This window comes from Labrus mixtus, chromosome 6, assembly GCF_963584025.1.
Source record: "Labrus mixtus chromosome 6, fLabMix1.1, whole genome shotgun sequence".
In the NCBI taxonomy this organism is placed as follows: Eukaryota; Metazoa; Chordata; class Actinopteri; order Labriformes; family Labridae; genus Labrus; species Labrus mixtus.
In genome coordinates, this window is record NC_083617.1 from 27,302,512 (window position 1) to 27,324,734 (window position 22,223).

At 40.4% G+C, this 22,223-nt stretch overlaps 2 protein-coding genes across 3 annotated transcripts; one reads left to right on the plus strand and one right to left on the minus strand.

Annotated features, from left to right (window-relative positions):
- The first annotated feature begins 1,276 nt into the window (after positions 1-1,276).
- Positions 1,277-8,322, plus strand: pcgf6 (polycomb group ring finger 6). The gene is made up of 11 exons (XM_061040757.1): positions 1,277-1,362; positions 1,641-1,718; positions 2,726-2,825; positions 3,417-3,513; positions 3,796-3,851; positions 3,949-4,008; positions 4,350-4,467; positions 4,663-4,690; positions 4,913-5,011; positions 6,742-6,828; positions 7,555-8,322. The coding sequence occupies exons 2-11, from the start codon at positions 1,644-1,646 to the stop codon at positions 7,612-7,614; spliced, it is 780 nt and encodes a 259-aa protein (XP_060896740.1). The 5' UTR covers positions 1,277-1,362; positions 1,641-1,643; the 3' UTR covers positions 7,615-8,322.
- Positions 8,323-9,065: 743 nt separating this feature from the next.
- inaa (internexin neuronal intermediate filament protein, alpha a) lies at positions 9,066-16,916 on the minus strand. Of its 2 annotated transcripts, none has more exons than XM_061040756.1 (5): positions 16,585-16,916; positions 15,443-15,673; positions 13,986-14,513; positions 10,829-10,953; positions 9,066-9,654 (listed from the first exon to the last, which is right to left on the minus strand). In XM_061040756.1, the coding sequence occupies exons 1-5, from the start codon at positions 16,876-16,878 to the stop codon at positions 9,555-9,557; spliced, it is 1,278 nt and encodes a 425-aa protein (XP_060896739.1). In that variant the 5' UTR covers positions 16,879-16,916; the 3' UTR covers positions 9,066-9,554. The 2 variants fall into 2 exon arrangements, with proteins under 2 accessions (XP_060896739.1, XP_060896738.1); XM_061040755.1 differs by having other exon boundaries at positions 9,066-9,710; positions 16,585-16,915.
- Between the last annotated feature and the right edge of the window lie 5,307 nt (positions 16,917-22,223).

Sequence of the window (22,223 nt, forward strand, 5' to 3'; positions counted from 1 at the left end):
AATCTTGTGCTCTTTGAGCGCCCTCTGCTGGCATCATAGGAGAATAACAACCTTCGCTGGAGTATTTAAAAATACAATATTGACCTCAATGATTTCACTTTCTGTAAATTGTGAATTCAAGCAATGTAACAGTTTTTCTTGTAATGTACTTTAGTAAATCTTGGAAGTAATTTCACAACTTCACATTTTGGGAAATAATGTCACTATGACAACCCTGATTTCATGTCATATTCCATTTGTTTTTTATAATGGAGGACACAAAGCCAGAAATTTGTTTGATAACTTGATCATTCTTGCCAAATATTTCTAACTCAAATATAAATTCCTTAACTACCCTACATGTTTTTCTTATAAGAGTTATGTCTTAAATTCCTTGTAATTTATAAGATAAAAAATGATCAAAAATGCTTTTTATCTTTATTTAATATTGACCGGTTATTGTTTGCTATGACGATGAAGCCTTGTGGAAAAGAGCCAAAAACGACAAAAGAAACAGTAAATGTGGAGAGTCAAATTGTCAGTGAAAAAAACAAAATGTATTGGCACTTTTACAAGGAAAAGAAATGTTTACTAAAGATGTTTGTGCAACAGGTAGATCATGGGAGAGTTTTCAGGTTTCTGTGTGTAAGAAAGTATTGAATGTGATGAGGTGCTGGACAGGATCAGAATGGGGAGTGACCTTAACAGCAATTAAAATAATAATATTGCACTGATAAGGTCAGTGTTAAATTATGGTTGCGCTGTTCATGTCATTCATCTGGATACATAGTGGGAAAAAAGAAAACGGACAAGCAGATCAAACACAGGCCTTTAAACTGGATAACATAATCACTCAGTAAACCAGAAGGTACAGGAAGTATCCGGAGCAGCATTAGGAAAGAATATTTAGGACACAAGCAGCACAGGCAGACACCTTCACAATGAACAACAGATAGTGGGAACAGTGAGCGCAACTAAAAGGAGCACAGAGGAAGAAAACATCATAACAAGGATCAGAGTGGGTCGTACAGGATTAAATAAAATACTTTATCTATTAGTTAAAGAAGAACCACACACTGCCAGGTAGAGGAATCAGTAGACCAAAAATATACTCCAGAGAAAGAGAGAAACTAAAAAGGGACATCAGGAAGTTTGGAGAGGGGTAGCTAACTTTTTTAATTATTATTGAATTATTATAATTATTTACAGAAAGTAGTACACATTAGATATTTTGATGCACACACCAGTAGGTGGCGGAATTGCACCAATTCGTTGTTTGCCTACCGCCATAAAATTTTAAAGAAGAAGAAGAAGAAATTGAACCGCTTGTGCAGAACAGCTCTGGAGCAGCATGCGAGAGAGAGGGACATTAAAGTCGCTTCCGTATGTGTGAAAAAGGAAACAAAGTTCTAAAGTTGTTGTGTCATAATTATTAATGATAGTTTTTGATATAGCGCGTCCAGCTGTATTTAAGTTGTTGTAACAGAAGCTAAGCTAAGTTTAGCATTAGCAAACTAGCCGAGCTAACTGAACACAAAGTTTCTCTGCACATAGAAACAACTTTGACGTTTAAAGAGAGCGTGTGTGTGTGTGTTGAAAACAGCTCTTAATCTGGTGTAATTTCGTGGTGAATAGAGTTAAGAAGGTGTGTTTGTGTGTAGAAAATGTCAGCTGCTCAGTTTGGTCTCAGGAGTCATGAAGGCTCAGCAAACATCTCAGACTGCGACTCAGAGGAAGAGGTAAGTGTTCAAACATAGAAAACATGTGTTTCTGATTTATTTTCATCGTTTCTCACACTGACAATCATCTGAAACAAAGGTCAAAGTTTATGACTCGGGTTGCCAACTTTTTCATTGCCAATAAATGACCAAATCTTTAGTTTGTAGCTCAGTGTGGGTCTGATTTGTGAATGTATTGTAAAAACCTGAAATGTGTACTTGACATGTAACATATCTAAAACTATATTATGTAAGTTTTTATAATTAACCTGTTTATCTTCCCAAATGACCCTTACACATAAACATCACACTGCAGACCTCCATCTGAGAATAACTTCAGCTAACACTTTCAATTAATGTCACAGTATAACATTAACTAGTTTCTTATTAGTCATGATTGAGCACTTATTTGTATCTTATTCTGTATGACCATAATCTGTAGCTAAGACAGAGATCTCCCTCTATACTGTCCTACGTACTGCTTATGAATAGGAAGTTGTTGAACATGGGAAAAAAAAAGGTTTTAAAATGTGAAAGCGAGGCATAACTCACTCAGTCACTAAGTTCTTTTTACAGATATTTCTTACTGCTCTTGACAGCTTCAATTAGTCTTCCTATTTTTTCACAAAAAGTGCATCGATATTGCTTGAACCTTTGGCTGACATGGTCTTCTTGTGCATCTCTGTAGCAGCAGAGGCTGTTTGTAGAACGAGAGAGGGGCTGGGATTGGCTGACAGGTGTCACTTGATGGGCTACTGGCTGTTTGATGATGTCATCTAGGATCAGTAAAGTGTTGTCTAGTAATTACATTGAAGTAACGTCAATATGGGGTAAGGGGCTCGGGACAAATGTATTTAGTTCCAAGAATGGGACGTCCCTTCCAGTACGGGACGATTGGCAGCGCTACTCAGAGCCTATGAAGTGTGTCTTTTTTTATCTAGGAAAACAATAGCCTAGATATAAATGCAGTGACCTTTCTCTTTAGAAGCTGCAGCTACTGACTTGGATATGTTTTTTCCCCCCTACAGCCCAAACTCCCCCTGAATCAGTTCTACCCATATATCCACTGTTCTTTGTGTTGTGGCTTCCTCATCGATGCAACCACCATCACAGAGTGCCTGCACACATGTGAGTAACAGCAGAGGGCTGTATTGAGTCCTGGGGTCCTTTAAAGAGAGTATGAGGGTCTCACATTAACAGGGAGGCTTCTGGATATCAGAACAATACGATTACCGGTCCCCATACCACAGCCATAAACATCTAGAGTTCCCTTCTATAACATTTAATTATAACAACAAGAAAACAATAATACTCAGAGCGAACAGAGAGAGGTCTATAACCCTGCAGAGATCGAAATGTACATATGAAACAAGCAGAACTTCTTTGGCAGGTCAGGTCAGTAGAGCAATGTGTGTGACTGACACAAAGTTATAAAATTATAATAATTATAATCATTATATAGAATGAACCGAACTTTAAATATTAACAATGATGATTAAGTCTTTACATTAAACGTAGACTTTGGGACAGTTGCATCACACTGAGGGGGAAATAATTACTTTAGAGCTTTTCTCTCTCCATGTGTCAGATTCAAAGTGACCATAAACTTTTATATTCTCATGTCTTTGTTTGTCAAAATGTCTTTGTATTTACTCAGTTATACAGTAAACAATGCGTTGGCTGTGTCTAACATTGTTGTGCGTTTTCTATTTTTCTAAGTCTGCAAAAGCTGCATCGTGAAGCACTTTTTCTACAGCAACAGGTGTCCGACATGCAGCATCGTAGTCCACCAGTCGCAGCCCCTTTACAACGTCAGGTACGTCTTTGAGCTGGATGTCAACCCCCTTTTATAATACATGATATTTTAGTTTTTCTTTTAGAGGAATGTCATGAAAGTTTGGAAAAATACATCTTTGATAACTGGATTGTATTGACTTTCTTGTACGTAGTTAATTGTCAGAAGGCTTAACTGTTGAGGTTGGTTTCTAAAATAAAGTTAGAATCTAAAGATTGTATAAATGAAAGTCTGCTGTGTTTCACATTTTATTTAAAGCAGTCATTGCTTAGCCGTAACAGCTTTTCTTTCCTTTTCATGCAGACCTGACAGACAACTTCAGGATATTGTTTTCAAAATGGTTCCCTTCCTGGAAGAGCGTAAGTCAAGTACACAGTAAAGATGTATGAAGTGAAATTTATGTACAGTATAGGTCAATACCTGTTAAATAAACATACTGTTTTTTTTGTACCACAGGGGAAAAGAGTCAAATGGTTAACTTCTACAAATCAAGGGGACTGGAGGTGCCAAAACCAGGTAAAAGAATGAGCTTTGGGTTAATGTTAGTACACAATTATTTAATAAGAATAGCATGTAGATAAAGACTATCCAGCTGCAACATAAATTTCTCCACTAGTGTATACTATATAATATCTTCATTGTCACTTTACAATGAAACCTGTAGCTGCTTAATAAGAAATGCTTAGAGAAAAAATATACAAATACTGAAGCGTATGTATAGTATGATTTACATCTCAACTTCTATGTTTTCATGATGCAATGTAATCTGAGTGTTATCAATACTTGGGAATCCTGAGCTACAGCTTTTAATTTCTTCTCTTCTTTTCTCTGATTTTTGTTTCCTTCTTGCTCCGCAGTAGGGATCTCTCCTCCAGGTCCGGTTGTCTTAAAGAGGCAGAAGAAGGAAAGCGTCCCCCAGTCTCTGTTTACGATTCCTCCTGAGCTCGATGTGTCTCTGCTGCTCGAGTTCGTCGGGTAGGGAGCTAACCGAACCGTCCATTGTTCAGCATGATTTAAAGCTGTGTGATTGTGTTATAACATTTTATAAAGAGCATTTCAGAGGGATAGCAACGATAATGCAGTTGCGTAAAATCACCACTAGATGGCGCCACCTTTGTACATTTGCTAAAGTGTTTTGTTTGCTGTATAATAACACTTCGATGTTTCCAGGGCTGAAGAGGGCATCAATGACTATAAGGTAATGTTCTTTTTCATATTTTAGCACGACACAAAGATACAGCAGATCTTTCATAACTTGATAAAAACAAGTCTGAGGCTTTAAGAGTGTCAGGTGAAATGGTTAAAGTTCTACTAAAAGCATGGTTATTGGTATTAAATTCCAAACATTGAATAGTATACCTTCAACATGAACACAGTTATTCTGGAGACACACTCAGTTTATGCCACACTGTGTATTTAGCCATTGGAGAGGCGGTACATCCGTGTGTCGGGCGAGGCCACGATCCGCCACGTGGAGCTGTTCATCAGGAGGATGATGGAATTGAGCCCAACCTGCCAGGTGAGTCCGCCAGGCCTCCAGCTAATGACCAGAGTCTAAATCCTGATGCTGCTTTAGTTGGACAGCAGGGGAGGTCAGCATTACGGAGTAGTGTAGGCGTGAACCCTGACGAGAGCAGCATGTCAGAGAGTGATACTAAAATGGTGAAATGCTGGAAACGTGTTTGTCTAACGTACTCTACCACATGGCTATTCTTGGGGCCGTCATCACTCGTGAAAAGAACAGCAAACAGCATGGCGATGGATTTAAGTACTCTTAGACGTTATTATTTGAGTAACATTTCATCACTCACACACCTGGGCATGCGTTAAAGGCTAAAATAGTTCAACTTTATTAGCGTTACATGTGTAACTGAATATACTTAATAAGAAAACAGTCAATGGTTCACAGACGTGTAACTTCTCCAGCCACGGCTTCAGCTTTTTTTCAACAGAAGTGTGCACACCAAGCCGAATTACGGCAACAACAATGGCGTCATGGAAGCTACGGTTACTGAAAACCCCCCAAAAAACAGTATTTTCACATAAAAAAATTGAATACATTTTTCAATGTTTATTGTAGATCTGTGGTGTGTGCTTGTGTTTTTTCCTGCTTTGTGTCCTTTGCCAATAACATCCCTTAGAGCAACAACAACCGAGTTATTGTGGCCGGCACACTGCAGAGACGAGATGTATACCTGAATAGAAGCTGAGTGTGACATAGAAGGGTGAACTGCTGCGGTCAAAACTCAGCAGGAAGTCTTTGTGTAAGGAAATAGAGACGCTGCGTGAGAATAACTGTAATCTGATTGTAATCAAATAACCAGTGCAGTGATACCACATGTCTGTCTCAGAGCTGCAAGAGCAGGCTCAGGATTACACATGTTAAACTGTCCTGCTTCCCTCAGGGCACACACAGACAGAAAAGTTAAAGAGGTGTAACTGTATCAGGTATTTAGGAACACGTGGATGAGGATTAGCAGCTTACGCTCATTTCCTGGCCTCAGTTTTGCTCGACCCAAAACTGTCTGCACAGAGAGACACTAAACACAGGTCACTTTCCAATCTGGCAGCTATAACAGCCGTTGTGTAACTTTGAAAGCATCAGAATCGACTAGTTTAGCCCTCTACCTTCTTCTAGTTTGGCATCAATATGCATTGATGGATTCCTGTTTGTTCAGTGAAATGATTCTCTCTATATTTGTGATGTGGAGCTGGGACACTCCCCCGTCCTCCCTTTCAGTGCTCACTGGACTAATCAACTAATAGAACCAGCCCACCTTTGCAGGTGCCCCATTGACTGATATAGATGTGGATGTAAATGATTGGTTTCTAAATTTCAACTACCCTACTTAAATGATGCTTGCAGCATGTTTCTTGATGATCCTGATCAAGGCCCAAAGCTGAAACGCGTCAGCCTAATAAAGATAATGAAGTTGATCTTCATACTGTGAGTGCTGCTGGAGCTTTTTAACCTTTTTGACCTGGTTTCAACTCTGACATGCAATTTAAAAACTGCAGACAGATGTGCTTTTCTGTCGTTAGTACTCTGTGTAATAGGCTGTTAAAAAATACTCCTGAATCCTGCAAAGATTGTTTTATCGATCATCCCTCTCTGACCCTCCAGTTTTGAGTCAGATCAGTCTGAAAGCTTTCACACCTATAGTAAAATCATCAAAGTCCCTAAAAATACACAAAAGTCTCATCTATGAAGGGTTTGCAGTGGTTGATGTGTTTCTTTGTGCTCTGCAGGTGGATGTGGTTTGTGGAGATCACCTCCTGAATCACTACCAGTCACTCAAAGACATCCAGAGGTCTCTGGGTGACGAGGCTCTGCAGGTAAGAACCTCAAGAAGCACCTGATAAGAACATATTAGAGTTCTGATAATACTTATAGAAGGCGAGGAACACTTTAGGGCCCTGACACACCAAGGAGATTGTCAGCCGGCGGTCCTATTTGTACCAACGGTGAGCGGTTGTCGCCCCAGTTTTTGCTGTGTGTCCAGCTCCGTCGCTTCCCGTCAGCCCCTGTCTGTCTTTTCCGGCCGATTCAACATGTTTGATCACCGTCGGATGGGAGCGGTTAGTGAGAGGAACCTCTCTGATTGTCTGTTGGGAGGTTTCATTCCTCTCCAGCTCTCCTCACAGGTTCAGTAAAAGCCCCTTGAGCATGCTGCTGTAGTCTCCATGCTTTCACCCTTCGTGCGGTTTCTCCTTATTTGTCTCTTCCGCTATTTTCAACTTTTTATCAGACATTATTCTTGATTAGTAGGCTACCTATAATACAAGTGGTGACCGACAGCGGTGAGATAATGGTCTTCTCGTATCAGAACAATGGACTACCACCGCCTGCTGGCATGGAGAGTTATTTCCTCTCCCACATGCACAGAACGTACGTGGTGGTTGGCCGTCGACTGTAGTCTTTGCGGTGTGTTCTAGTGCAACTTTTTGGCCATGACAAAGGCGATGTGAGGCGACACCACAGTTGGTCTTCATTGCCACTAGTTCTTGTAGTGTCAGGGCCTTTAAACTGATCCACTTTGTCTCACTTTCACTTTGATCCAGGATGGTCTGCTGGTGCTGCACTTTGGCCTGGTCCTGCCCTTTGAGCCCTTCAATTCCTGAGGAGATGGAGCGACCTCCGAATGATCAGACTCCTCTGTTAATGCGCAGTAAGGTTTCTGCGTTGGCATTAATGTGCAAGAGAAGCTGCAGAAAGTCTTTTACTTTATTGAACAGTCTGCAGTGGAAAGATGTCGACATGAGCGTCTGTTCTCTGTAGCACCAAATGTTAAACTCTTATGTTGTATTCAGGGTAACTCACGTCTGCTGCAAATGTCCTGCAAACACGTTTGATTTTCTGTGAGCAAATATTTAAAAATGTCTTATGCTAAATGAATTGAAATGACAAGTTCTTCATCCGACTGCCAAGGAATCTTTATTTATGCTGAGGTGTGCTTCAGTCCACACGTGAATGGGACCGCTGCTGTAGCTCAACATGGACCGTCTTTGTTTGAAAACAGAGACTTCTATTTCTACATTTTCTATTTATGGCTCTCAGGAGGTGAGTGTGATTTCTGCTAGAAAAACTGTGATTCAAAGGGCTTGATACAAAAAGGGCTTCCACTACCAAAGGTTTGTGTGTGTTTATATGGAATTAAACCCACTTCTGCTTGATTTACACATTCCATTTAACAGCTATGAACTTTTGTAAACATTTATACAGCGCAGACATTTGAAGAGATTTGGGTGTAGAAGTTTTTTTTCTTTTTTACAAAGTACTTTTGGTATGTTGGTTTGTCAGAATAAATTAATAAATTGACAACAGAGAAACGTGTCCTAATTCATTTCTGTTTCCTGTTTCTCTTTCTTTAGCTCTCGACTACTAAATCAATCAGAACCAAATTAACACAAATGCTAAACTGTGATTCAATTGTTCGTGGTGGGAAGAAGGCCTGCCCGATACGAGAGAAATATGCAATGTGCAATAACATTTTTCAATATTGAGATAACAATATAATTTGTGATTTAGAAAAAATAAAGTACATTTTATTTTTTTTAGACTTTATTAATCCCTGAGGGGAAATTCTGGTTTACACTCTGTTATTGAGAGACATGTTTCACTCATCGTAGATTAATGATGGGTCTTTTTAGATAACACTAATAATGCAGTCTACACATGCTCTTTTTGTAAGGTGTCCTGAGATAACTTTTGTTATGAACTGAGGATATAGAAATGAAAAAGAATTGATTACAATAATGACAGCTGACACTCTGATAGGTTTGATTCATCTTGTATAATTAAAGGACTTAATCTAGCCTCTTGGCATCATGCGCCTCACTCCAGCGGCCAGATTGCACGCCCAAAATCAACACACCCTAAATCAGTTCGCTCCGTACGCTTAAGACAGTACAGTGCCGTTTAGTATTTGTGAAAGTGCTTATGGGCTTTAGTGAGTTTTACTTTCACGATTTAAAAAAGTGCCATCATCCTCCAGAGACTTTGAGCTAAATCTGTCACATTTACATGATACTGGTTCATGTTTGTCCCTTTAACAAAATGTAAACACAACACGTTTTGTCTTTTAAAGAGAATTTGATATATTCTTTATTGATCCCGTGAGGGGAAATTCAATTTGACCTCTGATTTAGTTTTTTGCTCGCCTTTTACACAGAATTCAGTTCAGTCACACACAGCAGCATAAATAAAATTCAACACTGCAACATTCAGTATTTGGTCACATATTTGTTTTCTTATAGTACTTTTGTTATTTAATTTGAAGTAAATGCATATTTCTTTTGTCTTGAGACAATGTGTCCTCTACACAGAAACCTGCAGAGACCTGGAAATCTGTCTCATTTAGTTCTACATTGAAGTATCTTCCAACCATAAAACATTGATAATCACCCAAAGTACTGACTTAAAGCTCTAATTCTGAAATATTTGCATTAGTGTTGCTAATAAAATCATAACACATATAAAGTATATTCCCTCTTTCACCCTCCAGATCTCTGTCTGTGTCTCTCGTCAGTTGTTGGAGTTGATGTCAGCCTCGTCCTTATCCTCACGGCTCTCCTTGAAGCTCTCCTTCGTGGCTCCTTCTTTCTCCCTCTGGCTGCTCCTGGAGGAGCCGATGGAGCCCCGAGGCTGGTAGCTGTATGTCGCTGCACCAAACGACATCCCTGAGTTAAAGTGAGTCTCCTCCCCTTCCAGAAGTTTCCTTATAAGACCAAAGGAAACAAACATGGGGAGTGGACACACAGGGTGAACACAGCACACACGGCTAAAGATTTGTAATGATTCTTTAAAGGACAGTAACAGTCTTTTTAAACCTGGGCTTTTTTCTTTTCTTTTCTTTTTTTATATATTTGATGGTCTAAATTAGTTCTAGGAACAGAAGGGTTTGGAGGTGCTGCAGTAGAAACATGCTGACACTAGTAGCTCCATCACAGTACATCCACTAAAAGTGCTTATTTTCATTTCATCATTCTATATGTCTGACAACATTATAGAAACAATCCCTACAGAGTTTAGACCTTTTTATAAAGAGTACGGAACCAGCAGCAGCCACTACATCGTCCTCTTAAAAGCCACCAGACTCCATTTATAAAATCAGTAATTCATCTGATCTTCCACATTCATGGAATATCTGTTTGATTGGTGTTTTAAAAGGTTACATTCGATCCATCTCGATATTTTTGTAACACACAAAGTCTCACAGTGACACAAAAATAAATTAAGCAATCAAAGCAGCGCTAGAACAGCAATTCCTGGGTGCCGGATAGCTTAGTGGTTATGTGACATACACCATGTACAGATGGCTTCAGTTCTCGACGCAGCGGCCAAGGGTTCAAATCTGACCTCGGCCCTTTGCTGCATGTCACCACCCGCTCTCTCCCTCAATATTTCCTGTCTCTCTTCAGCTGTCCTATCTGATAAAGGCAAACATGGCCTCAAAAAATGTCAGAACAGCAACTCCCATGTCCTGCATGGTTAGGGTTTGTCAATGGAGTTCGGTGGCTTTGAAGAGAGCGATGTAACAGCTGTTTCTGGTTATAAAAACAACATCTTTCTCTTTAATAAAAAGGTCTATCTTTGACGGGATCCTTTCTTTAATGTTATCAGACACTTGAGAAAACAATCTGAGCCTGTCAGTGGCAGAAAAAAAACACTTTATTGAACATATTCTGATTTGGTGAATTTGCTTGGATTATGTTTCTGCATATTGAAGCAATCATTTGGATTTTTTCCAAGAATTGAATATATCTGTTTGTCATTTAGATCACAATACGTAACAAATGAAGGCCCAGGTTTAAAGATACCACACGCAGTCAGCACCTGTAGGCAGCGATCTCGATGTCCAGGGCCATCTTCACATTGAGCAGGTCCTGATACTCTCTCAGGTGCTGAGCCATCTCACCCTTCAAGTTCCTCAGCTCACCATCCAGGTGGCCAATAGTGTCCTGTTACATGAGGAATAAGAGAAACGCAAGACGATCAGGGGATTAGATTTATGAAGCATGGAGCCATCCATGATTTCAATCTGCTTTGTTGACGGCTTTCCGTGGTATCAATGGTGATTTTAGAATTTCCTTTTATGTCTTAAAGGAACACAATAACCTTCTAGGATTAGCTTTACCGTCTCTAAAAAGCCAAGGAAAGCAGGTCGCCTTCCAGTATCCGATTTAACAGGTCAGAGGTTAATCTAATAGTCACGCAGGGTCAGTTAACTAAGAACGGATTCAGCCAGTCTCACGAAAGGTCGTGTTTGATTTGAGACAAATCTGACATCAACGCAGACACTACATTTAAAAAATAATCAGCAAAAATAATTTCATCAGAAAAGATCTCTTTATTTTTAATTCAGTCCTATTTTCAAAATGATTTCTCATGATATCAAAGGAAAAGTTAAACATGAAAATTAAGTATGTTTTTTTCTTGTTCAGCAATTAATAACAAGATTTTTTTTTTTTTTTTTTTTTTTTTTTACTAATTTGAGACCAAGACTGATTTTGAGTACTTACAGCACTACAGAGACTTCAGGGTACTGTCTTGCACTTGATGCTCGACCACACTTAGATAATCTCTTTAGCAGTGGCATCAACTCTGCACATGAACCTGTACATGAGACTTCTGAGGGCGGCTTTGAGAGTTAGATACATAAAGACGTAGAGGCTGAAACCACTCTCATGTCTGTCTCATGAAAGCTACAGACAGTAGCTGCTAAGCTTACCTCGGCAAAAAGACTGGAAACAAAGCTAAACAGCTAGCCTATGCACCTTGTCTTGTCTGTATGTCTGTCTCCATGTCTCAACCTAACGACAGGCTGAGAGCTGAGGCGGGTTTTAAGCCTCCTGGTGAACCCACCTGTCCATCCCAATACAGTTTGTGCTGATCAAGACAGAACCAATTTCCTTTTTGTATCAGGCTGTAAGCATGTTCATTTCTGCTCTCAAAACTGTCTTTTTTGAATGTGTGTGTATGTGACTTGCGGTGCTTGTGCAGCCAGCCTCAAGCGGACATTTTAGTCATTCTAGTAAGAGGCAAAGAGTGAAGCTGAGGGCAGGATTTAATCCTCTAGGTAATCAGCTACAACGTGCCTACCTGTCAGTAATCTCAGCCCCACACTGATTATTCAAATTTACACAAAACTATTTGCCTTAATTTAGTCAAAATGGATGAGTTATAAAGAAAAAACAGGCTTTGAAAACAAGCTGTACACCTGTCTGTTTCTGCTGTAAAAAGCATTTAAATATGGGTCTAAATGGGGATTTCTTGGTTTTTGGAGCAAGCCTCTCAAGGACAGTCGTGGAATTTCACTTTTTTTGCACTTAAACACTGGCTTCTTTTTTCCACATTGAAGTTTGTTCTTTTTTTAAAGTGAATGTCTTGCTTGTAGCCTGCTAGCTTGTAATGCTAACCAGGCTAACATTACAGCCTCAGTAGTGCAAGATTATGCAAACCGCTGCAGACACCAGTGTAACTTTGGTCAACAGCTGGCTCGATTTCTGCTCCACAATTAGTTTTTCTTCTTGTTACTTCCCAGTAGGCGCTAAATGGGATATAAACAGTAAACTTGCACTGGTCTTAATAGTGACTTGGTAAGATGCCCAGGCTTTGTAAAGACTTTTTCTGTCTGTGACTTTATTGATTCTAAAAGTGACAGTGTCATGATTTTTTTTTTATCTTTAGGGGGGTTAGGCATATGAAAGTGTAATTGCTTAAAGAGTAAGATTGTCTATATTGTGCATTTGCTTGCTCAGTCCTTGACATGTTTACGTCGAGGACTCCCTGCTGTGTTAGCTAACAGCATTACTCAGGCTGAGGATGTGACATAAATCAGGAGGAACTTGACTCCCTTTAGATCCTATTATTCTGAAGTGTTGTAGACAGTCATGACCTGCACGCTGTGCCAGCAGGTGACTTCCTTTTTATACAGACATTTAAATAGCACTCAGTTCATCTTAAGTTTGACCTTTTACAACTCTGCTGCTAACACAGGAAGAGTAGTATCTGATGGGATTTCATCCCCTAATCATTTATGATTACAAAAGAGTCTCACAAAGCAATAAAGTATTTATATCCCTGATGAACTGCATGTTACAGTTCTGCCTTCATGTGTTAAATAACATTAGTAGATATTTTTATACCATAGACGTTAGAGAGATTAGCGCACATCTATTATGTAGCTAACTTTATGGATTAGTTCATTATGTACACTACACTCCTTTCTCTGCTCCTCTTAATCAAAAATAGTGTTTTCAATGTAAAGAGTTACTTCACATTCTTATGTATTTTGAAGCCGGTTTTAGCATCCCTAAATATCCATGGAAGAGATTATCCCATTTCAATTTCCAAAGATCACAAATCCATTAGTTGCAAAGAGAAATCTCCTTGTACGGAAGTCTACGGGAACATGGCATTTCACTGACAGATTTATTGTCTCAACAGCTAGTTTCAAGTCTTCTTCAAACCAGTATGATGTTCATTGTGTGGAAAAGTGTGGGTGAGGTGAAATGTATGTTTTATTTAGAGCATCCCAACCTTTAGTTTGACACGTCTCTACTGCCATGTCCTCGTGCATCACTGGGTTGTACTCAATGAGTCTGCTGTTAATTTGTTTGGTCACTACATTTAGTTTTAAGCCTTCTGTGACTTGCTAAATCTGCATCCCAGTTAATGTCATAGTAACTTTGGATTCCAGGTGCTCCTTGTTAACCAAGCTAGCTGTAGTGTTAGCAAATAACTTAGCATCTGCTAACTCTTCGCTCCCCTCAAGCTCCACCCTCTTGTCCAAATATGGTTAACTCTAACTACTAAAAACCAAGATGGCGACGTCCAAAAAGACAAACCAGAAGTTTCAAAACATGTTCAACAAACCAACTACACATTAACTTCTTACACATAGTCTTAATGGAGGTCATAGTACATGACACTCTGGTTTATTCCAGTCAGAGAACAGTCAGTGTGTTTTTAAATGACTACAGATGCTTACCTGCATGGATGTGACTTCAGTGTGGTGCGCATCCTCCATCTCTGCGATCTGCCTCTCCAGAGACTCGTTGGCGCCCCTCAGGGTCTCGATCTCGATGGTCTTGGACTGCAGCTGCCTCCTGAACTCGCTCATCTCCTCCCGGCTCGCCCTCATGGCCTCGTTGCTCCTGGTGGCCTGCTCGCTCAGGCTGGCAAACTTGCTCTTGTACCACTCCTCAGCTGACTGCAGGTTTTTGGAGGCGATGGACTCGTACTGGTTGCGGATCTCCTTCAGAGCGGAGGTGAGGTCCGGTTTGGCGAGCTCCAGCTCCACAGAGACCTGCTGCGCGTCCATCAAGCTGCTCAGCTCCTGGATTTCCTCATCGTGTACTTTCCTCAGGAAGGAGATCTCGTCCATCAGGGACTCCACGCGGCGCTCCAGGTCCAGGCGGACGGCGGCAGCATCATCTATGTCCTTCCTGAAGGCCCTCAAAGTCTGCTCAGCTTCCTCCCGGGTCCTCATCTCCTCCTCATACTTCACTGCGAGCTTCTGAAATGACACATAGTGAACAGAATGGGACATGAGATGAGTTCCATTATGTTGATCTGTATGACTAAAAAGTAAAGAAAGATTTGAAGTTTCTCCAGTGGACTGCTTAAGCGAACAGTCACAAAAAACCACTGCAACATAATCCTTGGGGGTTTGTGGACCACGTAACGGTACTTCCACTAAAACTGCCCGTTTTTGCAATTGACAGTAACTGTTGGTGTCTAACTATATCACACAAAGCATCCTGATAGAGACATTTTTCATTTCTGTTTTTTTAAACCAAGAAACAGCTGTTCAATCTCTTCAAAGCCACCAGGGTCCATTGACAAAAACAGTAAATTTACCCGACAGAACAGTGGAGTAGCTGCTCCAGCCTTGCCTTAATCAATGTGTACGATTTTTTTATTGAGAGAATTTGCTATTTTAAATGTTTATCTCCAATCAAACAATATTATTTTATGAAACAAACCCCAAACTAGTAAAATAACTAACAGATGGACGCAGCAGTGGACCAGTAACTCTTTTAATTTGCTGGTAAAATGTTTGTTTTTGTTAATGGAGTCTGGTGGCTCTGAGGGAAGAAGAATAAAGATGTTTCTGGTTGAAAAAAAACCATAATTTGAACAAAAAGCTAGAAGCTTGTAGAAGTATCTTCCCCCTAAAGTTGTCAGACAGTAGTGGATGTCCCTTAATAGGGCATACCTTCTTCAAGGATTATGTTGACTCTTATGCAGGCAGCTGACTTATTCAATTTACTAGACTAACCACAGAACCTTTCGTTCCTACTGGTCCTTTAAAATCCAAAATATGTAAAAAAAAAAAAAAAAAGAGCCTGTGTAAAAGAATGAGAATTGAGGTGACATACATAAAAACTATATTGATGAAAATTCCCTTCCTACTCTCCTTGTCATTCTACCCGGTCGTGTTACCTGCAGCTCGTCCTCCATGTTGTTCCTCTCGATCAGAATGTGGTTCTTGTCTCGGTTCAGCTCCTCCACCTGGGACCTCAGGTCTCTCAACTCCTGCTGGTAGAGAAGAGTGACGCGGGACGGCTCCCCGTGTTTCTGCCTCAGGGTCACCAGCTCCATCTCCAACACTTTGTTCTGCTGCTCCAGGTTACGCACTTTATCGATGAACATGGCAAAGCGGTCATTCAGACCCTAGACAACAGGATAAATGTTCCATTTAGATTAAAATCCTCTTTAATGCTTTCAAACGCTCCTGCATGTAACATAATTCATCATTTCATCTTACAAATCCACATTTTAAATGACCAATTCATTACTTCAAATGTGTTTAACCACATTCTTGTGGATGTCTGATTAATCCTGATGGCAAATGTTTTAAGTCAATTAAAGTAACACATTTATCAGTTCATGCTGAAATGACTGAAGGCGTTGCAGTCTGGGCCTCTTCCAGCTACATTTATTGAGAATAGTTTTTTAGCTAGTTTGCAATATAGGGATATGCAGAGAGTACAAACTCAGGTGGATTATAAAGGACATGAACTAAATCAAATGACGCTCTAAAGCTGGAGGAAGAACAGATTCTCCAGCTGATCCCAAAAAGCAACAGATACATTCAAGTTCATCATAATGATCTTAATCATACATGTAGGGAACAGGATGTCTGAAGTTAATTACATCAGGCTTCATAATATTTAGAAAAAGCATCTAAGAAGTTTTCATCCATTTAAATGTATTTACTCCATCAGGTGGTACTTAAGGATCAGGACACCAGAGTTATAAATTTATGAGACATAAATGTGGACATGATCAGCTGTGAAGTGTTGTGAAAATGATGTTTCTGGGAGTAGGTGTCCTGGTTTCAAATGAATATAAGCTTATTGTAATCCATGTGCTTCATCCCTTTACAGGTCAGGTTGTGCACATTGAATTCTGCATAATATCTGAACATTAAGGCTATACAATGTGATTTTATTTATGGAAAAGACTTCTGTCTGTGACCCAGTTATTTTAAATATTTCTAAATTATCTTTTGTTGTTGTTGTTGTTGTTGTTGTTGTAATCACACGTGAAAAACGTGAATGTTTCCATCATGTCTAACCCACCTGCAGCTGCTCTTTCTCGTTAGTTCTGATGACTTTGAGTTCATTGTTGGCCACAGAGGTCTGGCTCAGGTCCAGGGAGTCGGTCATCGTCATTGGGGAGAAGGAGGTGGAGGTGCGGCCGACCCTCCTGAACAGACTCATGGAGGTCGAGCTGTTGCGGGACGACGCAGCCCGGAGCCCCGGTGAGCCCCGGGGAGAGGAGCTGCTCATGCGGTAGGAGGAGGCGGAAAACCTGGGAGAATCCCCGAAAATCTTCCGGTAGGATGATGAGGTGTAGCGGTCTCCGTGGTCCATCTTTGCTGTGAGTCCGAGATAAAGTGAGGGACTTAATGAGCTTTGAGACGCTTATAGGCTGCAGGCGGAGCGAACCATTTTTACGCATGACGCTAAATGACTTCAAAGTTTCTTAAGCAGAGTTAGGATGCATTATTTTAAATTATGTTGTATGTATCAAAATACAGTCACGTTATCTTTTAACAGATTTCCGACTTGTTTCGGGTTCATCTCGCAGTAGGCTCACTGCATGTGTATTTACAGATGAGATCTTATTGAACGTATAGGCCAGTGTCCACTTTCATTTTAGGTCTTGGCTCTATTTGTTTTTTTTTGTTCTCCCAAAGTGTGGACATCGTAGAGAAGAAGGTAGACTTCACCCTTGATTTGTCCACATGAACAACAAGTCCACCATCGTTGGTTGATCTCGTAATCATGGATCAGTCCACTTTCTCCCAACGCTTCCGTCTGATACGATAGGTGATAGTTTTCAGATTGTTGGCTCAAACATACTTTAGCATGTCAGCCATCACATCATAGTAGATATGCTGGTACTCTTCCTGTGTCAAGCTGCAGTGGATGTAGTAGTTGTAGGAGAGACAGGTACACTGGTACCTGAAATCACAAGGCCTACGTCACTGAGGAAACTTGTCAAATTAATTGTCCGGAAGTTCCAGTAGAAACACTTTGAGTGTGTAATAATTTCTAAAAGAGGAAAACATATTAAAAAGTATTAAACTCAGTACCTGAAGTAACTGCTATACCTAGAATGGCCCCGGGGGGGGGACGGGGGGGGGGGACTATGAGAGCACAGTGTGCCCTTTTGGGAAGGACGACATGAGACCTTTTTATCATATTTGTTGGTAATTAGTAGTTACATCATGAATTCTCACCAAAGCTCCACCTACATTTACAACCTGACCTGGTCTAATCAGCTAGAATCATTAAAAACACCTGTGTGTACGGAGGCTTTAAGTGAAAGTCAGCTGAGCTCAGGACAATCACACGTTTTATACAAGAAGGCACAAACAAGACGTAGCCATACTAATGATTCTGTGTCACTCGTATTAATCTTAAGGAAAGCAAATGACACAGAAAATTATCTCCCAAGCATTAAATCTGCCTTTTCCATTCAACAAACTCACAAACAGAAATGTAACTATAGATGCACAACATGCTAACAATAAGAAATCATGCTAACAGTAGGCTGCTGTTACTCAGAGGCTCTGCACGTGTGAAAACTGATGCTGCGCGGACTCTTAATTCTCCTAATTTGGCCTAATTAGCATGACCAGGAGAGACCAGTATTAACACGGATAAATATGTAGCCTACATCATTAATCCTGTTACAGGTTGTGTTGGGGCTGGAGCAGATCCCAGCTGTCAATCACAGAGCTGAAACATAGAGACAGAGAATCAGTCCTGACAATGACCTTTGTGCAATTTGGAGTCACCAATTAACCTTACCAATATGTCTTTGGACTATAGGAGGGGCCAGCGAACGCATTGAGAACTCAAGGGAACACAGAGAGAACGTTTAAACTCCACACAGAAAGGCCCTAGCTTTGATTTGAACCAAGGCAACAGAGCTAAGCGCTGCACCACTGCCAACCAATGACGTACACACTCGTAAAATGTATGGTAAATTTGATGTATGAACAACAGAAGAAATCAAAGACATTGTCATCCGTTTCTCGCAAAAGCCCATTTTACATTGTAGGTTCAGGACAGGACTGTTACACCCCTATAGGGTCTTACTCTCAATGTAGAGGTCACAGAGGCGTTATGGTGCTGCCTCTGAGTCAGCATCAGATGTAGTAACAGAGCCATAAAAGAGGCCAAACTGAGTCACTGTAAAAACATGCAGGTTTTACCAAGAGGGCAGAGCCGTGCTGTGAGTGTGAACTGTATTTGAGCTGATTGTTTACACGTTATGCGTCTTATTCTTCCACAATGCTGTAATTAAATGTATAATCTTAAAACACTGGGACATTACGCAGTTGAGGATTCAATTTTAAAGTACAGAGGCGTAATCTCGGCAGAACTTCCCTACCAACATTTATAAAGGGCTACAGTTTGAGATCACTCTACTGTGTCTTTGTGAACTACAGTAGAGTGGACGTGGCTCAGCGGTTAAGTCGATCGTCTGTCAGCCAGAGAAGGTAGGAATTGATCCCCAGCTTCTGCAGGCAAGACACTAAACCCCAAATCACAATATTTTGCCTCCAGATGTATCGTTTTCACGAGATCATAATTAAAAACTGCCAAAAAGAGACGAGTTTCACTTAACCATTTCTTCCAAATGAACTCCTCTACTGAGGACTTGTTCCATCCTGATGAGAAGTTAAAGACTCTTAGAAGAGAAACAGGGTTTTAAAGCAGAGTTCCTCCAGCAGGGGGCACAGCAGGACAAGTCATGTCTGGTCCGACACAAGCAGCTGGAAGAGGGAAAGCTGAGTAAATCCCCACCTGGCTCTGGAACATTTTCCTGCCTTAATTGGGCGAGGTCATGATTTGGCGCCCCCACCCACCTAGCATCTCATCATCACCTCGGAGGAGAATGAAACAATTGTAATGTTAGAACAGCAGTTTTTCCTCTGCAACAAAGTCATGTTTCATATATTGCACGATTAAACACAATCTGTCTGTATTTCATCTCACTGCCTCATCTTTTAACCCATCTCTAGTTTAAGAGGAAGTCACATTAGTGAGAGACAAAAAGAATATTCTCACTATTGTTGTAATCTTCAAAAAGAGAGAGAGGCTTAAGTAAAGGGAGAGGAGCGGGAAAGTTGACAGTCCTTTAGCTGGTTTACATTCAATATGTCGGCCCTGGCAGATACCGTACATACTGAAGACTTTAGTGTAAGAATCCTTTAATGACCTGATAACATTTATACTGTATGTGCGGACCTAATGGTGTACTGTGAAATAAGAGACTCATGCACATTTTACATTTCTCATCAAAACAAAGGGCTTTGACAGAGCAGACAATTTCATATATATTTTCAGACAGGTGATAAACTTTTAAAGGTTCTTTCAGATAGAGCAGGACTGATGTGAATTTCTCATGTTTTAGTCACTCGATTCATGTTTTTTCAGTCAAGTTTCTTGGAGGAGTGGCGCTCCTCATGACATGCAGCTTGCTGAGAGTGATTTCAGAAGGCAGAGGGCAGCAGACTTCCTGTGCTGTGTTTATGGTCTGTTTGTGTGTAAGTGTGTGCTGCAGTTCATTCACAAAAACCTGCACCTGACTGGTTTAAGAGCCAAGCAGGAAACGTAATCATATTCAAGGTTACATTCATTATAACGAGCCAATCAGAGAGCAGTAGGGCGGGAATAAGCAGAACTTAAACCCAAACCTCTCCCTTTGAAAATATAACGGGCTTACACTCTTTTCAGGGGATTTTGGATACTTTATTTCAATTTCTGCAAAAGTTTCTACCAACACACAAATGTTGAACCTTCAGCTTTCGTTCTCTTAAAAATGCATATGAGAGTTTTCACATTCAGCCCTGCGTTCTTTACATTCCTGTTTGTTCACAGGCATTCTTTGTCTTCTCTTCCTCTACTTACACATCATTAAGTTTCAAGCTTGCCAACTAATTGAATATATTTGTATCAGCTTTATGATAAAGAATCAGGCTTTTAAAAAGATGATCTCCTTCATACTTCAAGCTGAGATTTAAGGTGTGAATTGTATGAGATGTAGAGGACAGGCTTGACTTGTGCTGAAGAGTGATGGTCAGCTCACATCCACATCACACCATCGCTCCTGTTAAAAAACGACAGCACACGGCCAATGTCTCAGAAGGCTTTAGGCTTGAGATTTTCTCTGCTATAAAACACGTGGAAAGGGAACCTTTTTGCACAGCTAGAAGATGAGATTAAAGACGGAACTATTCATCTCCATGAGGAAAATAATTATTCTGTGGGTGAACCATCCTAAAAGGGTTTTAAATTCTGGACCCTTCCTCTCTTGACGTCTTTCCTCACCAGGCACAAGACATCCATGAAGGTCATTCACTTTAAAAAGGCTTGTATAGCGTCCTGGTTACTTTGGTGTATAAAGTTTTGTCCAGTTAACTCCACATTGATATCATACAGTTATTGAGCTGTTAGGGGTGCAGTAGCTCAGTCTTCTGGGACTTTGATTGGCAGGGTTGCCGGATCAAGTCCCAGTACGGATCAGAGAATGAAAACTGGTCTGGTTGCTGGAGATGTGTCAGATTACTTGCAGTGAGCCCTTGAGCAAGGCATCGAACCCTCAACGGTGCCCCTTGTGCACAACCCCCCTCACTCTGATATTTCTCCATTAATGTATGTCCAGCAAGCAGGTCAAAGGGCACAATTAACAGCAACAGGATTATGTGTGTGTGCACTGTCAAGGAGATTTTAAATAGAATGAGATAAAAAAATATTCAAGATAAATCAAAAGAGAGGTGCAATGGAGGATCTGCAGTTGTGCAGGAATGTTTTAAAATGATGATGAGCGCAAATATCTCTTGTTAAACAGACAGTGCTCTAATGTGATGCAACATATTGAGATGCCTCCATGAAAGCTGAAATAGTGCATGTTTATATAAGATAAAAGATAAGATAAGATAAGATATACTTTATTCATCCCAGCAGGGAAATTTAGGTGTTCCAGCAGCCAGCATACATACAAACACACAACACAACACATATATATACATACATATCCCACCCATACAAAAAACATATACAGTTTGATATATGATATATGCAACTGAGGCTAAAGTTTAAAAGTTTAAATGTCTTCTGTCCTTACTTAAAGGGGAGTCGTTATAAAGTGCAATTGCAGTAGGTAAAAAAGGTGATTTGTTGTTTAGACTTACCTGTATGGACAATTTGCGTTCTGCTTTGAATAAATCACAAAAACATTATTTATAAATTGATGCATAATCAGATCACACTTCACTGCATGATTATTAAATATCTTATTTATTCGTCGTAGTAAAATATTTTCTTATGTAGGCCTATGACATCACATTTAATCTACGTACCCGCCCACTTTATGGGCAAAACGGATCATTTCTGCACATAACGGAGAGTCAGCGTCCCTTCAAACCCCACACCGGGGGACTGTGGAGGGTCTGCGTGACTGTCCACCTTCTCTGTGCCCACTTCCGCACCAGCGCCATTGGCTGCCGCCCCCGGTGTGGGCGGGACACGACGCTCTGACTCATCTCTGAGTCACTGCACGACATGTCTGTCACATACTGCCTGCTGCTGCGTTCACAGACTGTGGGAATAAATAACTAATCATGCCAAATAAATATGCTAAGGGAGAGAGGGAGTCCCAAAATCACTCAAGTCGTGCAATCATTTACAAATAAAGAAGT

Coding starts and splice junctions, on each gene's coding strand:
- pcgf6 (XM_061040757.1), top strand. CDS start 1,644: ATGTCAGCTGCTCAGTTTGGTCTCAGGAGTCATGAAGGCTCAGCAAAC. Junction 4,009..4,349: donor ACTGGAGGTGCCAAAACCAG/GTAAAAGAATGA, acceptor CTTGCTCCGCAG/TAGGGATCTCTCCTCCAGGT. Junction 4,691..4,912: donor AGGGCATCAATGACTATAAG/GTAATGTTCTTT, acceptor CTGTGTATTTAG/CCATTGGAGAGGCGGTACAT.
- inaa (XM_061040755.1), bottom strand. CDS start 16,878: ATGGACCACGGAGACCGCTACACCTCATCATCCTACCGGAAGATTTTC. Junction 15,674..16,584: donor ACGAGAAAGAGCAGCTGCAG/GTGGGTTAGACA, acceptor CCTGTTGTCTAG/GGTCTGAATGACCGCTTTGC. Junction 14,514..15,442: donor ACATGGAGGACGAGCTGCAG/GTAACACGACCG, acceptor GTGTCATTTCAG/AAGCTCGCAGTGAAGTATGA.